Source organism: Gigantopelta aegis, chromosome 4 (genome assembly GCF_016097555.1).
Source record: "Gigantopelta aegis isolate Gae_Host chromosome 4, Gae_host_genome, whole genome shotgun sequence".
NCBI classification, from domain to species: Eukaryota; Metazoa; Mollusca; class Gastropoda; order Neomphalida; family Peltospiridae; genus Gigantopelta; species Gigantopelta aegis.
In genome coordinates, this window is record NC_054702.1 from 15125408 (window position 1) to 15142906 (window position 17499).

The following is a 17499-nucleotide window of genomic DNA, read 5'->3' on the forward strand; positions in this document are numbered from 1 at the left end:
CCGACGACCATTGACCTTAACTGTTGGGTGCACACTTGATTTTACTCTTTACAAGTCTTTTCACATTTACAACAGTTAAATGTAAAGCAAGTCGGTGAGGACCTGATTGACTTTCACAAGTCAGGATGAATGCATTCCCAGAGTCGTGCCTAGTAGAATATAATTGGGGGTGGAGGTGGCAGTAAAAGAAAATTCAGGGATAACAGGGATTCAGGGAATCTTTATGCAGTGCCTCGTCTATAAGAGGACTGCCACTCCCAATAAGATCCTTTACTGGAGATTTCATGGTTGCATCGCTACAAAGAGGACTGCCATTCTCAGGCTAGTTTACTAAATCAAAACTAACACAGGACAGAGCTTATTGAAATAAGTACAACTAAATGAACTCATGAATCATTGTCAAAACAATGATGATATAAGCCCAAAGTTCAGCCAGCGAACGTTTTGCTAACGTTCGCGAACTATTTGACTAGTTCCCGACATTTGGTTTACCATAAAGAGCATAAACCAGTCTTGCGGACGTTTTTCTGCTGAACTCAGCCCAGGTGTTCGCGAAAAGTAAATATATCCTGCCCTACCGGTGGCACCTGTTATGAGTACTGCCACCATAATTTTCATGTCTATTACTCTATCGAAAACGCCGAAAACAATAAATATGCAGGGATTTCACCAAAGAGATTTTCGTGTGATTTTTATTTTATTTTATTGGAGAGGGAGGGGGGGGGGGGGGGCGATTCCCCCGCCTCCTATTTGTACGGTCATAAGTCGTTCTAAGCGATTAGTGTCGATCAGGGTTGATACAGACTTTAAGACTACACCAACATTAATCTTCTTTAATATTTATTACAAAGTGTGTAAATAATTTTGTTGTTTTAAGAATTGTACAAAATTATTATCGAGGTAGTTGAAGTGCAGTTTTGATAAGCACATTATATGATGAAATAACAAAACCATCAACATTTTATTTTGAATTAAATGCCCAAAACAATTTACACCCAAATAATTTCATTTATCGCTATTTATAAATTGATCTTACTGCAAAATCCAAGGGTAACCTTTAGGTTAACTAATGAAGTCACAGTTTGCTTTTTAATTGCATCTCCATTTTGTCAAAGATGTGACTGCTATGTTAGTGGATACTCGATGAAGATTTTCTATGTATTTTATATTTTCACAAGGTATTTTCGAGGAAGCCATTGATTACACAAAGTGGCAACATATTGCAATTGTGATATTTTGTGTCAGTATGCAAAAGTTATAGGTGGGATCAACTACTTGCAGCTGTCAAAAATAAACGTAAACATGGCACAAATATACTTGTAACTTTGAGAATGCATTTTAAATGGATCTTTTATATGCACCATCCCACAGACAAGATAGCACATACCACGGCCTGTGATATACCAGTCGGTGTGCACTGGCTGGAGACATTATTCTAGAGCGCTAAAACCACGCCTGTAAATTTGGAGAGCCATACAAGTAAAAACAAACGAAGTATATGAGACGGAACCATTGTGAACCATTGAAGTGCAGGTCTATGCATTCCCCTGGTACACAATAGCCGATGTATTTTTCGTGCTGGGGTGATGTTAAAGGGACATACTCTAGTTTTTAAACACTAAGGCATATTTTTGACTATTAGATCCGTTTTTGATAACTGAAATCATACTTTACTTAGATTTTATTATTTAGATTATCCATTTCCGTACATTCGAAGTGTTTTTGGTCATTCTGGTGTTTTTAATATCACAAAAAGCATTTCTCATATTTTAAAAAACGCACGTGCGTCTGAGAAGTAACAGTTATGGAGTCGAGTTTTAGTCTATTTTTAGAGGGTGTACCACCGTTTCAAAGTCACAGATTTATGTTTCACCCGATTGTTACTTTATTCAAATGTGTTACAGGTTTTTATATTAACTAAACTTAGAGTGCATTTTCATGGACTGAAACTAGTGTCTGTCCCTTTAAATATTCGTTGATTGATTGATTGATTCATTCATTCATTCATTCATAGATTCATGCCAATGTGCCTGTAAATAGGACCAGAGTAAATAGTATCTCACGCTGTCCAAGTCTGGAGTGCTCCCAACTTTATAGAGTTCTGAATGTCGTCTTGACTGTCATTAATAAGATATGCGAAAGGACGTGTATTATGCATCCAATGCGTGGGGGTGTCATTAACATTAGGATGTTTGTGCAGATTAGAATAGTCACATTATGTTACTAATGCCATCTGTAGAATTTGATCCGGTGATACACATCCCATAAGGAAGTTTACTCTTGGACAGAAATATCCCCGTAATGTATAAGAATGGAGAGAAATCTTCATAGACCTTTAGACCTGTCGTGTTGATTTGTAATGAATGATCTCTTTACTAAAAAACATTCTTTAAACTTTTTTTAAATTATAAAGTTCCTTCTCTGACCGCACAATAATAATTATAATGAAGGTATTGTTAAAGGTGTGGTTCAAAGCGAGGAAATAAATACGTTTCGTTCATGGTGTGGGGATATTACTTGGCAACAGACAAGAGGAAAATTCGAGGCTGCTATTATTTTGTCTTTTGATGTCGAATATGTTTCAGCTAAACCCTTTGTTTCACTTAGGCTTACTTAGCCACAATTCGTCCTTAATGTTTTTCACAAAAGGTTTTTGCTTTGCTAAATGCATATTCTTATACTCCTGAACCGTAAGCACCATTCAGAAAACACTGAAACCCGTATCGCGGTGTCTGTCCCGTTGTTTTAGTTTAAATGGTTTTCATTTTCAAGCACACGATCTGTCTATAATGTAAAACCTCGTGTAAAAATCTAGACAGACGATGCAAAAAGCGGGAAATGTCTTCCAATAAATTAGCCCCCGTACCATAAATATTAGACTTCGTCAGTATACAAAGCGCGCGGGGTCCATCAGCCATAATGAAGGCAATCCGCAGACGTGAGGCCACGAAACCCGATACAAAAAGCTTTTGCATCGGTCTTAGTTTGATGGAACTATTAACTTCTGGAGTCAAGCAAATCATAGGGTTATTGCAGGAGTTCTGTCTTTGATGTACTGTTCTGTAGGACCCATTACACTTCTAGCTCCCTGTATCCGGCCGTCTTCGTAAGCGATAGCGCCAGATAATTGAGAATTGCAATCGATCATATCAGAAGATCTGATCGTGTATCAAAGCGATAATCGATCATCAGAGACATTAGATAATGTGTCGGTCAAACAAGTGATGAAGATGGTGGTCGGGTTACGATAGACCATTTTCACAACAGTCGTCTTCAGAATGGGCGGAAAGAGTGACAGGGGCGGATGCAGGAATTGACAGGGGGTGGCTAAGAAATAATAAGCGTTGGATACCGAGTGTGCAAAGCACACGACTTCGAGACCCTATATTTCGTACACCAAAAGGGGATAATCAATGTCTGTAAAACCTGAGGCCAATGGGTGGCGGCAGTTTTTTTGGGTTTTTTCGTTTGTTTGTTTGTTTGTTTTTTGTTTGTTTTGGGTTTTTTGTTGTTGTTTTTGGAGGAGTGGGTATATTTTTGAATATCATATTCGAGTAGTATCGGTCAAACTTTCTGTTTTTAGTAATGACAAAATGTCTTAAAACATTTTTGTTTTTGTAAAGTAGTCTCGTTAAAAAGCAGTAGTTATGGTGTTTGTACTGTGTGTATCAGTAGTCAACGGAAACTTATATTCTGACAAGTGCATACACAATATTTGTTTACAGTCTGAGTAGTCTTGATCAAATTTAGTCTTACAGAAGTGTCGAAACTGTTTTCAGCACGAATATAATTTTTACAATACATTTTATTAGTGTCGATCAAACTATTCTAAATGTTAGTAGCCTTTTAATGCTAAATTATTTTCCTATTGGTACAATTTAAGTTAAACCACTATGAGTAGTCTTGTGTATCCGAATGGTTTCATACTGTTCACTGTTTACCATTGGAATGAACTTCTAAATGTACTATTATGTAACAATATCTTGTCACACTTACATCGTATGTATATATAGGAGAGGGTCTCGTATGGTATGTTAGCAGACTTGTGCCGGATCATTTTGGTGTTTGAGTAATAAATATTTTTTCAGTCAAACATGTTCGCCATTTATAATTTACATGAATTGTGTCGATGAACAGAATTTCGGCATCATCTCTATCAAATGAAAGAAAGAAAGAAATGTTTTATTTAACGACGCACTCAACACATTTTATTTACGGTTATATGGCGTCAGACATATGGTTAAGGTGCTTGAACCGTGGTTGTATGTAAATACATGCGTGAATTATCCTCATAATTACCTCTCACAGCTAAGATATTGAGAGAGGAAACCCGCTGTCGCCACTTCATGGGCTACTCTTTTCGATTAGCAGCAAGGGATCTTTTATATCCACCATCCCACAGACAGGATACCACGGCCTTTGTTACTTACACCAGTTGTGGAGCACTGGCTGGAACGAGAAATAGCCCAATGGGTCCACCGACTGGGATCGGTCCTAAACCGACCGCGAACGCTTTACCACTGGCACTACCACTCTATCAAATGTTGCAGGTTGCAATTGGTCCTCTTTGTTTTTAAGATAAGACATTCTGAAGGACAAACGTATTAACATATATAAAATTGTATCTTTTGAAAACTGTGCCGGACTTAGTCACTGGCGATATCAGAGGTTAAGCCCGAGATAGGCGTGTTCGAAACTTTCGTGGTATATGAAGACATAAAAAAAGTTCAAAGTCAAAGTCTTTTGAAAATTGTGAAATATTGCGACTACTTACATGAATAAGTTGTGTGTTTCGTTTATAGGAGGACTGCCACTCCCAGGACAATTTACAAGTACTACTAGGAGGATTGTCACTTTACTAATGTTTTTTAAAAAAATTTATGGAAAACCAATACGATTTCTGAATGTTGTAGTTTTTACTAGTACTTCACGTCTTGTATATTAACAGCTGCGGGTTTTTTCTCTAGTAGTAACTCATTAACATCTGTCCTTAAAAGTGAGTATAGAGTTGCACGCCCCAGGCAGCGTGCTTGAACCGTGGTTGTATGTAAATACATGCCTGAATTATCCTCATAATTACCACTGACAGCTATTATAACCTGCCCCAGTGCAACTGCTTGATTGATGGCGACTGATTGCAAAGTGAATAAAACGCAGGTATCATTATACGGAACCTTAAAAGGATTTCAGCACGATAACAAACCCACTGCACACGACTCTCATTAGGGGCCATAGACCATAATTATTAGTTAAAGTGGTGTTATCTGTAAACAAAAAATGCATTACCTTTGTCTCATACCCAATAGCTGACGTATTTTTGTGCTGGGGTGTCGTTAAACATTCATTTATTCTGTAAAATTCTTTGTTTAAAAATAAATAAAATTAAATAAAACAACACCATATAAAACAAAACAAAATAAATAAATACATATATAACTAAATAAGGGGTCGCTGTTCCCTAAATTATCTTGCACCATAGCTGAAAAAGATAACATGCAATAGTAACTGATTGAGAAAGGTTAGGTTTCTAAGGGGTGTCGACTAGACAGTTGTAGACACCAGTTGCTGTTTGAAAGACAAGGACTGGGATATGGAGATGGACAGAAACATAATTTAAAGCTGTAGTCTCATCTTACCATAATGCATTATTATTAATACTGATGCTAAACACAGGTACAACTACCGTTCATAATAAACTCGTGTGTCTAATAAACACGCTATCGGCGTTTATCGACTGCCTTTGTAAAAAAAAAAAGTAAGACTAAACAATGGAATATTAGCGCTTCGCTTTTGAATTGTAGTCTAAGAATATCTAAAAATTATAAAGGTAATGTGGATTGTCTGCTCTAAATTGTTAAATAATAGTTTACAAAATATAGTCTAAATTGAAGCTGTGTGTAATACAGGTTCTTTACGGTAGAATAAACCGAGATGGAAACTTTTGAAAAAGGGACCAGTAGGATAACAATAATGTATTTAAAATAAATAAAAAAACAAAACAAAACAACACATATAAATACGTTTGTCTTTATTTGTACGTCTGTCATGGTCTATAGTAGAGCAATGCTGTCAAACAAAAAACAAATAATACGGAAATATATATAACATTTCTGAGGTGAGAGAGATCCTCAAGTCATGACAGAAATATAACGGTATAAAAAGAATTGCTCACTGATCATAAACATTTGTACAGTCTATTCTTTATTACGTTTTTTTTTCAAGGTACATAAATAGTCACAAATATGGTGTACAGAAATAATATTTTTTTGTGACAAAACTTGTTTTGTCAACGGTCAAACAGGATCTGTTGAATACAATTTTGGACACGGTAATTAAACAAGCCAAAGCATTAAGTGCCAGGTATATGGAAGAGAAGTGATGTCAAATATGTTAATATATGGTGACAGTTTTGTTTATTATATATTTATTTTGTTTATTCAGAAGTCAAAAACCCAGTTGTTAACCCAAAAGGTTTTCTTGTTTTTTTTTCTTCTAAATAATAAAATAAATAAACGAAATAAATTAAAATAAAACAAAATAATATAATAACAAAAATAATAAATAAAAATCTCGAACATTATACTGTCGTGTAAAGGTTTAATTATTAGTTTGAAAACAAAGTGTGTAGTTAACTAACATGATTCATCAAGCTATGTCTTTAGTGAAATGAAACTTGTTATCTAAATAGCAGGGCTATTTTATATGCACTTTGCTATAGACAAGACAGCACATATCAGTCTTTAAAGAACCAATCGTAGATGACTGGTTGTAAAGGAAACCCCAACGATCCTAGGATCTATAGCACCTCAGGTGAGCACTTTACCATTAGCCTATATCCCGCTATTTGAATTAATACAGAAGTCAAACGTGGGAGTCATTCATTGTGAAGCACTGGCACGCTGTTAGTGAACAAAATAAATATAGAACACTCAGGCCAATCCTTGCATCTGTTACTAAAGCAGACCTGTCGGAATTAAAGATTCTTCCACAAATGATCACGTGGGGTCGAGAAGGAGGGAGAGGAGGGGGCGGGTAACCCTCAAGCCAGGGATCTGTCCACGATGGTAAAGTACTTTTGCTGTCGATAATGCTGGGTCATGAATTTTACGTTATGCGCATCAAAATTTCTTTGGCATGTTATTTGCACAACTCGAAAATTTTAAGTTAGAGCCCTGTGAAAGGTATGCTCAGTATGTTTAAAGTTATGAAAATAATTTTATTTGGCATGAAATTCTGAAGTAGATGCAACATTTGCCACTGAGAAAGCGCAATACATTTGGGGTTTTTTTTCAATATACTTTTTGTAAGTGGGTATTGATGGCAAGGGATAAAGAAACACAAAACTAGTAACAGCAAATATTGATTGAATCCAGAACCCTCATCCACAGTATCAGGAAGTTAACCGTGTTACTGGCTGTCAATCCCACACCACTGACATTTAATCCCACGTTACGTCTCTGTATTTTAGAACTACACCAGTAGTGAATTAAATTTGCTCTCAAATACCACACTGTTATGTTCCCTTATTTCCTTCCATCACTACATTTGTTTATTTCATTTGCTCTCAATCCCACAGTACTAACGTCCAATCCAACATTACATCTTTGTATTTTACACTGTAGACATAATTTAACTACACTGGCAATGAATTAAATTTGGTCTCAAGTATAATTGGTTCCCTTAAAAAAATTTCAATCAATAGATTTGTGTGTTTTACTATAGTCTGTGAGGCGTTTTGAAGAACACTCCCTGCTCCCTCGTGATCATTTCTGGAACAAGCTCTAAACATAATTAAATCGTGCCACACTACTCGGTGTGAATGTCTTGTCAAGGGTGGATATATTTTAAATAAAATAATTCAAAATAACACAGAAAAAGGATTAAATAGATATTGGTATGTGGGGACCTGGCGTTTTCTGCCCTAGATCGACATCATGCATACCACGTCGAAAGAGATAAGCAGCTATAAAAGTAACAAATACAAATAGAAACAAATTTAGGGAATAATTTCATTCAGAAACGTAGTTTCAAACTCAATACTAAATCTACTCCGGATTTGACAAAAAGGAAGAAACATTTTTGGGTGTTTTATTTTCGTTTTTGTATTTTGTTTTACATGAGAGTTCTTACATGTATCAAAACATGAGTTTGGACCATATCTTACTTTGTTGATAACCTCCCTCAAGTCTCATAAAAATAATCTCGACTTGGAATTAACTGGATATAAAGAGCGCACACTGGTTTCAGGTTTGTCTTAAATGTTGCAGCTGTACACTACTTCCTTTTGTCAGAAGAAGAATCTGGAAGAATCAATTGTGGGTGCAGTTATCGACTATATTGATCGGGGTTTGGAGGACTGGTTCCCCTGTCAAGATACAGGAATGAAAATGGTTAAATCTGCCGTCGTGCAAACCGCAAGTGACTGCTGCTAGAGCTCTGGGACAAGTCTGTCTAACAAACATGGTGACAGAGAAAACAAAAAACTCTGGAATTGCGTAAACTGGGTTAACTCTTTCAAGACTACGTAAAGTGGGCTAATTTTGTGACCAGCATGTTTATCGGTTATGATGTGTAAAAGTTTTCATATGAACTGCAATCCCATGGTTTACCAAAATTAGCGTTGACACGTATCACTGGTTTAGTGGTCGTAAATAAAACAGCATATAACCATCTAAAAATAATTGTTTATGTTCCAGGTTCTGCAGTGGCTAGTGTATCTTATCGATAAACCTATGCCGAATGATACGTAATCACCAACTAGAGAGTCTAATTCTGTTCATCTGTGATGATCTCGCCATAATCAGCCTGCGTTCAGCGACAGCGAGCGACGCTAAATTTCACGAACTATTTGATTGGTTCCCTATGCTGATTATTCGGTTAACGATGAAGCGTATGTACCAGTCTAGCGAACGTCTTTCCGTTCTGTCTGGCTGAGCGCAGAACAGGTGTCCCGAAAGTGGTACAAGACCCTTCCCGTATTACATCTCAAAGGCCTTGTTAAAGAGTGACCGAGAAACAAACAAACATAATATGGGTTACCAGTTTTAGTCTACTGGTTTATACTGAGCTCACCAGATCATTAACCATCCAGCAGGCACAAATATTAACATTACTAGAATATCTTTAAACGAACAAAAAGAAAGAAAAAACAAACACAAAAAACCCACTGGAAAATAATCCTAATGTGGGTTTTTTCCACGCTATCTTGAGTAATATTTTGTCCACCCTATCCTCAACCCATTATAATTTTATATTGTGTACGATATAAAGAAATACATACATTTTCTGGAACAATGATGACACGGACAAATACTATAACCCTAAAATAAGCAACTCGATTACCATGAAATAACTTTTAACTGTTTAATATAGAATTAAATTACATTCCATTAAACATGTATGTCGAAAACTGTAATCTATTTAATTACTTAAGTGGTTTGAATTCGTTGTATTGGGAAAAAAGTGAAATACTTTTTAAACTGTCGATCACCTTGAAACATGGACTACCATTACGGAACGCGAGATTCACAGCTGGTGGTGATTTACTCTCAAACTTTCTTTTACGAGTTCCTCCCACCCTATAAAACTTAATCCGAGTTCAGAGAGTGCTAGGTGAGTAAGCATCGGGTGAAATCATGCCCTGACATCCCCGGACACCGATAGCCATCCACTTAAGTTGTGATAGATGTCTTTATAATTCCACGGCTCTTGTTAACATCTTATCTTTCTTCAACACCTTAGAGAGAGATTAGCAAAATCTGGACCAGATCTTGGGGTCAATATTTGGTTACACCAACCGTCTGATTGTGGCAACCACAATTGTCGTATGACGACGCTTGGGCAACGTGGGATGGATTAGTGTAAAATGATCCTTTATATATGAAGACCATTCGGACAGAGCCTATAGTTCTATGGGATCAACTGTTGCGAGTCGCCTTCTCTGCGGGAACAAATGGGTAGCATATCATCGATACGGAGCCATGATCTGTGGGAGGTAAGATGGCCAGTGGCCTTGAACAAGAAAACCAAAAAGGGCAACAGGCACAGACCTGATATTGATCCCGAGCGCGTCACTTAGCCGGGGGAAGAGGAGTTTTGCGAATTCTTATCTTCTTTTCTTAAAAGTTATTTTCCTTGAAAAAAAGGTTAGCTCTAAATTAAATTTAACTAGTCCATCATAAAAACGAAGTCCTTTCAAGAATTCCTGAATGGTAATGCTCATGGATACGATGAATATGGTTAAAAATAATATTTGATTACATCATTTTAACATGCGTAAAATAAAAAAAAACCTCCTGCATCATAATGGTGGTAAATGTCATACATGTCAGTTTGAATTGACTGGTAACAAATATATATTAAATATATTGTATTTCAATGAAGTGATTCACGGAAACAAACAGAAATAATAATTAGTAATTATTATAATAAAAATATTCTAATTTTCCAAAATGCTATAAACGCTTGATTTTGTTTCGTGTTTTACCGTTCGTTTGTCTGTAAGATGTTTTCGTTTAAATTGACAAGCACTGTCTTGGTAACAACTCGAATGCTTTCTTAAAGTGACGTTTTTGACTTTGCAGCCATTGCATTGTTTTTCAGATTAACACAGTTTTTCTTAACATTTTCCAGTCATTCCAATGTTCGTAGTAACTCGCTATTAACCTATACTATTTATTTTAATATGTACAGAACTTATTTGGAAGCATAATCCAGTTTGAGCTTCTACAATCATTGGTACCACCAGAAACATATGGAATATACAGACATATTGCTATTCTGAGGAAACAAATATTAATAACATGTAATATTAAATGTTAAAAGGACTCTATTAGCCTGAATCATATTACAATGGCTACATAGTCAAGCATTTTTGTATCATTAAATACAGCAAAATAAATAACATTAACTCAAATCTTATAATGTTGAACAACAAATCATTTGTCTGTGTATATACAGACAGCAAATGTGTGATCTACTTTATGCATGACAAGTTATAGATTAGAATGGCACAAAACAGAACCTAGCCAGCACCTTCTGCTGATGTTTACGAGTCCCCTTTAGTTATTTTAGGCTTAGAAAGGCCTTGTATAAATAGGCTAAAATTATAGAATGATACATGTACACATGTATACATATTTTATGAATTACAGACCCGACTACAATCAAAACCGAAACTGCTGTACATTAATGAGTGTAGAAACTATATTAACCAATAAAACGGTCTGTGTGTGGTTGCTACAGAACAAAACGTGTCCCACATAAAGATTAAAATGGACCAGATATGCTGCATGGATTTAAAAAAAAAAAGTAATATGAAGTATATTTGCCACCACAAAGCAAATGAACTGACATGAATTTATCCATTGGAACTTTGCTATTAGTAGATATTAACTTCGCTGTCATTGGCTGATGATATATCAGAAGACATTCGAATAACACAACCAAAGCTATCATTGGTTGCTTTGGACCTTATCCCCAATAACTTTAATGTACACATATAAACCAAGCTATCATTGGCTCATGTTGATTTTTCACATTAACATTAATTTTTAGATCGTGTTATTGGCTGGTATGAATCTTTAAAACAAAACCAATAAAAAACCCATTCTAATTAAATAAACAAAACATTTCTGGAATTGCTTTTTCTACAGAACAATAAGCACTAGATGAATGATTCTTTCTCTGTGTTGTGATTTCCCCACTGTATTTTTATTCAGTAGATGAATCAAATGACCACCAGTTTATACTGATGTCTCCAAGTAAATGAATCTTTATTTAGTGGCACCTCAGCACACTGAATAAACAGTGGCTATGTGATGTCAAAAACAAGGTAATTATGATACTTTGTCTAGAATGTTGGGCAAGGCTTCTTTCTCTGAAATATTAACTGTGAAAAAACCATAATGTGTCAACAGTAAAATAAATAGAGAGAAGCCATAACCAGCACAACCTGAGTTTATCGGGTGGATAACCGTGACTCTGTCCTGAAGAGTCTCCATCACACAAGGGAAGCCGACTGCTAGTGGAGCTGTGAAGAGAACCCTAGAGGACTAGTAACCTCCAGGAGAACGAATGCACACCCTGTGAACAGTGTTAAGTGTGTAATGCTAAGTGTTAACAGAGGAAGTGTCAGTGGCTGCTGCTGAGGAGCGTGTGTGTCATTTCTGAGAAACTCAGGAGTGGGTTGTCACCACAGTTACCAAGTGTCTTTAGGCCCATGTGCTGAAATGGAAGATACAGTGGGTAAATAATTATGCGGAGATGATAGTGGCACTGGACAAAAATCCAGAACATTTTGTAAGATTTGAAAAATTGTGGAGTTATTATAGATGAGAATTTTCCACATTCATCTGGAAATTTGGATTTTAATGCTGCCCAATTTATTTTTATGGGTGCATTTCACACTCTGGCCAACTTAATGAATTTAATTACCTTTAGAAATCAACAAAATTTTCAGGATTGTTTTGGAAGCGACATTCTCATCTTTAGTTTCTTGTGAGCTTTTCATTAAAGAGCAAGGACAAGAACAGTTTTTGGATAGTGTTTAAAGATTGAAATACCTGACAAATTCATAAGAATTTTATCTTTGATTAAGTATGTCCATATCACTCTGGGCTTCAGATTCTAATAGATTTGAGTAATTATGCCATTAGTTTTCATAGTCCCCTAGATGTTTTGAACTTGATGAAAAGATAATTAGATTTTAAATTTTTTCATCAGATGGAAGTTAATCTTCACCAACTGGAACATTTTAACAACTTAAAAAATTTTGCTTCCCAATATTTATGAGTGAAATATATCATAGCTTACAATAGCAGCATATACATGGTAAAACGTGTCATGATTTTTGAACATGTAAGAACACCTTTGGGTGGTTCACAAGAAAACTGATAACTACAGATGTAACGTGTCTCATGGGCACCAACTGTGTAAGCATACCTTGGGGTGGTTCATGGGATCAATGATGGCTCCTCGTTGTGACTTTGTACCGCAGGTGTAAGCATCTGCAACAGTCATCGACCAGTCCTTGTCATACATTGTGTTATTGTTGTTGTTGTTGTTGTAATGGTGTGGCCACGATGCTGGCTTCACTACAGGAACAGGAATACTGCTGATTACAGACTGCTTGTCACATGACCGTCTGGAAAAATAAATGAATTATGGATGTTTAATGGTCTGTCTGAAAATCAACAACAGAAGCTTCATAATGAATGAACAAAAACAATATTTGCTTACTCACACGATTATTCATACTTCATATCTAATTAATGCTCAACTATGCTGGAGGACACACACCAACTATCCGAGCTTACTGTTGTTAATGGTTATCACTTCCTAATAAATATATTTAGTTGTCATTTTCCATGCCCATACAACATATGGATATTGAAATACTTAAGCCAGGACATCACAATTTCAAAGTAAATATTCCACCCATCTCTGGTACACTGGTAAGATGTTATCATAGAAAATATATAAAACTTACACCATGTGAATGACAGATGCTGGAGCTCCTGCAACTTTTGGACTTGATCTCGATAGAGATCCACCACCGCCACCTCCTGAATGCATTTCGTTGCTGCTTAAGTCCGAATGAGCAGGGCTTGTGCCTCGGTCTGAACCTGACCCTGAGCTACCACCATTATTATACATCTGCTGTCCTTTAGCACACATTGTCCATGAGGAACAGTTCACATCTGAATTCTTACTCTGCTCACTGTTCATGCTGGACAACACAGAAGAGTTCAGATTATTGTTCATACCGGACTGACCGGAGTCGCGGCTGGGCACAGACTTGATCACTGAGCTGTGACTGAGAGGGATGGAGGGAAGGAGATCCTGAGAATCGGGGGACGATGCTTTGTCTAGCTTGGGGTCTCTTGGATACAGATTCTGGTTATGGACAGTCCTGAAGAAAGCTGGTGACGCTATACACTGCGGGGCCACTGACCCCTCGATGGGGTTCATGAAATTGTTTGTGTTGTACACAGCTGCAGATCGAAGATCCACAGGCTCCAGGGAGCCATTAAACCTCGCAGGGAACCTCTCATGTGGGTGAATATCATACCCATACTTACGAGAGTCATTTTCATAATGAGACAAGTCCTCACCACATAAACCTTTCTTCGTGAGATCTATACTGTATGTGTCATATCCATATTTGGGAATGTCATACCCATACTTTGGAGCAGTTGTCATGATGTCTGCATACCCGTTTGTTGGATATGGAAGAGATGGCTGATACTGCCTGTGGTCAAGGTAATAACCGTTAGAGAGTCCATGCTTCTCAGCCTCTAGACGATATGAGTCTGTGGATGGGTAAACAGATCCTGTTAAAGGTCCGTAACCATGAGATCTGTATATGTCTGTGTCAAATCCAAAGTTATTGCTGCCGTAGGGGTAAACAATGTCCGTCTTGAACTCCCCTGTATCGTATGGGTATGGGTAGTTGTTGTTAAACCCATTCAACAAACAAGCACCTTTCCTTTTCCTGTTGTTCTGAGAAAACTCACGTCCTTGAGATTTTTTCTTGCTTTTTGATTTTGTCTTAGAGTTAAGTTCTTCATCGGCAAACCCAAACCCTGCACACAAGTCTATGTCGAGGAGTGGGTAGGGCAACTTGAACTCATTGCCTCGTTTAGTGAACAAGTCTTGACCTTCATCATCACTGACAATAAAAGGAAAGTTGTTTATTAAGAAAAACATTTTAATAACAAAGAAGAGAATAATTACTGATGCTCTACAATGTGACAGAGATGATTTTGAAATGAATAAAGATGCAGTATAAACTATCAGAGATGAAAAGAACATTCAACATTAAACATTAAAAATTAGGTTTATGAAAGCTTTTCATCAAAAAACAATAACAAAAACAGATTGGGTGGCACTAAAATTCAAGATTCAGGGAGTGAGAGGGGAATTGGGATTCTAGATTCTCATTTCTCTGATTTTCATTTCTGAAATATATTTTAAGGTTTGTACATGATACAATAGATAAATTTGAATTAATGTAATTGTTTAACGTTGGCCTCTATCTGTATATTTACAATAGCAGCTCAAAGTACATAAAGTGAACAAAAACACTCCAAAATATATTTTAAAGGTAACATTTTAAAACTGTAACCTTTTGGTTCTGCTACATTCAGAATAATCATTTTATATGAGGCTTGAAAAATAAATGATCACTAAACTAGTTGTATATCAGTATGAATTTAAGAAAGCCTATAGTTGTGTGATGAGTTAATATATTTAATTCTGAAACGCTAACTAAATCTAAATAGTTAACTAAATCTTAAATAGCTAACTAAATATGAAATAAGTAACTAAAATTAAAATAGCTAACTAAATCTGAAAAGGCTAAATCTGTAATAGCTAACTAAATCTGAAAAGGCTAACTAAACCTGAAAAGGCTAAATCTGAAAAGTCTAACTAAATTTGAAAGCCAAACTAAATTTGAAATAGCTGACTAAAACTGAAATGGCTTTCTCACGTCAGCTGTCTGTGTGTGCAGATGATGAAGTCGGGCTTGCTGTTTTTGTAGATCACCTTACAGCTCGACTGTAGCCACATCCATCCACACATCTTCATCATCCAGCGGTACGCAATCAAACCAGAACTACCAGTCTTAATCACTGCAATATGATTAAAATAATATTATCATCGTCATCATCCAGTGGTACGCAATCAAACCAGAACTACCAGTCTTAATCACTGCAATATGATTAAAATAATATCATCGTCATCATCCAGTGGTACGCAATCAGACCAAAACTATCAATCTTAATTACTGCAATATGATTAAAATAATATTATAATCTTCATCATCCAATGGTACACAATCAGACCAAAACTATCAATCTTACTCACTGCAATATGATTAAAATAATATTATTATCTTCATCATCCAATGATACACAATCAGACCAAAACTATCAATCTTAATCACTGCAATATGATTAAAATAATATTATTATCTTCATCATCCAATGATATGCAATCAGACCAAAACTATCAATCTTAATCACTGCAATATGATTAAAATAATAATATAATCTTCATCATCCGACCAGAACTACTGTTATTATCACTAAACTAGGATTACAATAATACTGTAATCTTCATGGTCCAACCAGAACTACTGTTATTATCACTAAACTAGGATTAAAATAATACTGTTATCTTCATGGTCTGACCAGAACTACTGTTATCATCACTAAACTAGGATTACAATAATACTGTAATCTTCATGGTCCAACCAGAACTACTGTTATTATCACTAAACTAGGATTAAAATAATACTGTTATCTTCATGGTCTGACCAGAACTACTGTTATTATCACTAAACTAGGATTAAAATAATACTGTAATCTTCATGATCCAACCAGAACTACTGTTATCATCACTAAACTAGGATTAAAATAATACTGTAATCTTCATGATCCAGCCAAAACTACTGTTATTATCACTAAACTAGGATTAAAATAATACTGTTATAATCACTAAACTAGGATTAAAATAATATTGTAATCTTCATCATCCGACCAGAACTACTGTTATTATCACTAAACTAGGATTAAAATAATACTGTAATCTTCATGATCCAGCCAAAACTACTGTTATTATCACTAAACTAGGATTAAAATAATACTGTTATAATCACTAAACTAGGATTAAAATAATACTGTAATCTTCATCATCCGACCAGAACTACTGTTATTATCACTAAACTAGGATTAAAATAATACTGTAATCTTCATGATCCAGCCAAAACTACTGTTATTATCACTAAACTAGGATTAAAATAATACTGTTATTATCACTAAACTAGGATTAAAATAATACTGTAATCTTCATCATCCGACCAGAACTACTGTTATTATCACAAAACTAGGATTAAAATGACAATATAATCTTCATCATTCAGTGGTACACAATTTTGAATTAGACCAGAATTACTGGTCATAATCTAGGATTAAAATAATAAGCACAGTTTGATGAATTTAATGTTCTTACATTCCTGGTGTGCTGCTGAGAAGTAGGTCAGATCATCAGGGTGGATCAAGTCATAGCCAGACTTGGCTGCCAGTTCATGGTCTGCATAGCCAAACATGATCTTCCCCCTGTGACACAAAACACAGATACACAGTTACATGGATGCAAAAATAATTAAGTGTAAGTGTTTAAGGCCATTTTAGTAGAAAGATGACTGAAAGGTATTTTCACTTTTATATTAACGATTATGTATTATTATACTGATGGAGAAAATAATGGATCACACCAAGACTAACAGTAATAATTCCAACCAAAACTCATTCATAGTGTCAGTAAGTTAATCGTGTTACTAGCAGTCAGTCCTGTACAAACATTACAATGCTAATAGATTATCAAATTTTATCTACTCTACCAAGTGTTCCCTTATTTCTTTCACTCAGTATATAAAAAAGGAAAGGTATATTTGTCTAAAAACACCTCAGCACATTTCAAACTATGTCTGTT

The 17499-nt window shown here is 35.7% G+C and overlaps 1 protein-coding gene across 1 annotated transcript in view; it reads right to left on the reverse strand.

Moving 5' to 3' along the window:
* Positions 1 to 6013: 6013 nt before the first annotated feature.
* LOC121369709 (single-minded homolog 1-like) overlaps positions 6014 to 17499 on the reverse strand; it is a 40673-nt gene continuing 29187 nt past the window's right edge. Inside the window, exons 8-12 of the mRNA XM_041494761.1 lie at positions 17017 to 17123; positions 15494 to 15635; positions 13490 to 14671; positions 12943 to 13144; positions 6014 to 12225 (exon numbers count right to left, since the gene is read on the reverse strand). Coding sequence (XP_041350695.1) covers positions 12133 to 12225; positions 12943 to 13144; positions 13490 to 14671; positions 15494 to 15635; positions 17017 to 17123 — 1726 coding nt within the window. The 3' untranslated portion in view covers positions 6014 to 12132. The remainder of the gene's footprint in view (positions 12226 to 12942; positions 13145 to 13489; positions 14672 to 15493; positions 15636 to 17016; positions 17124 to 17499) is intronic.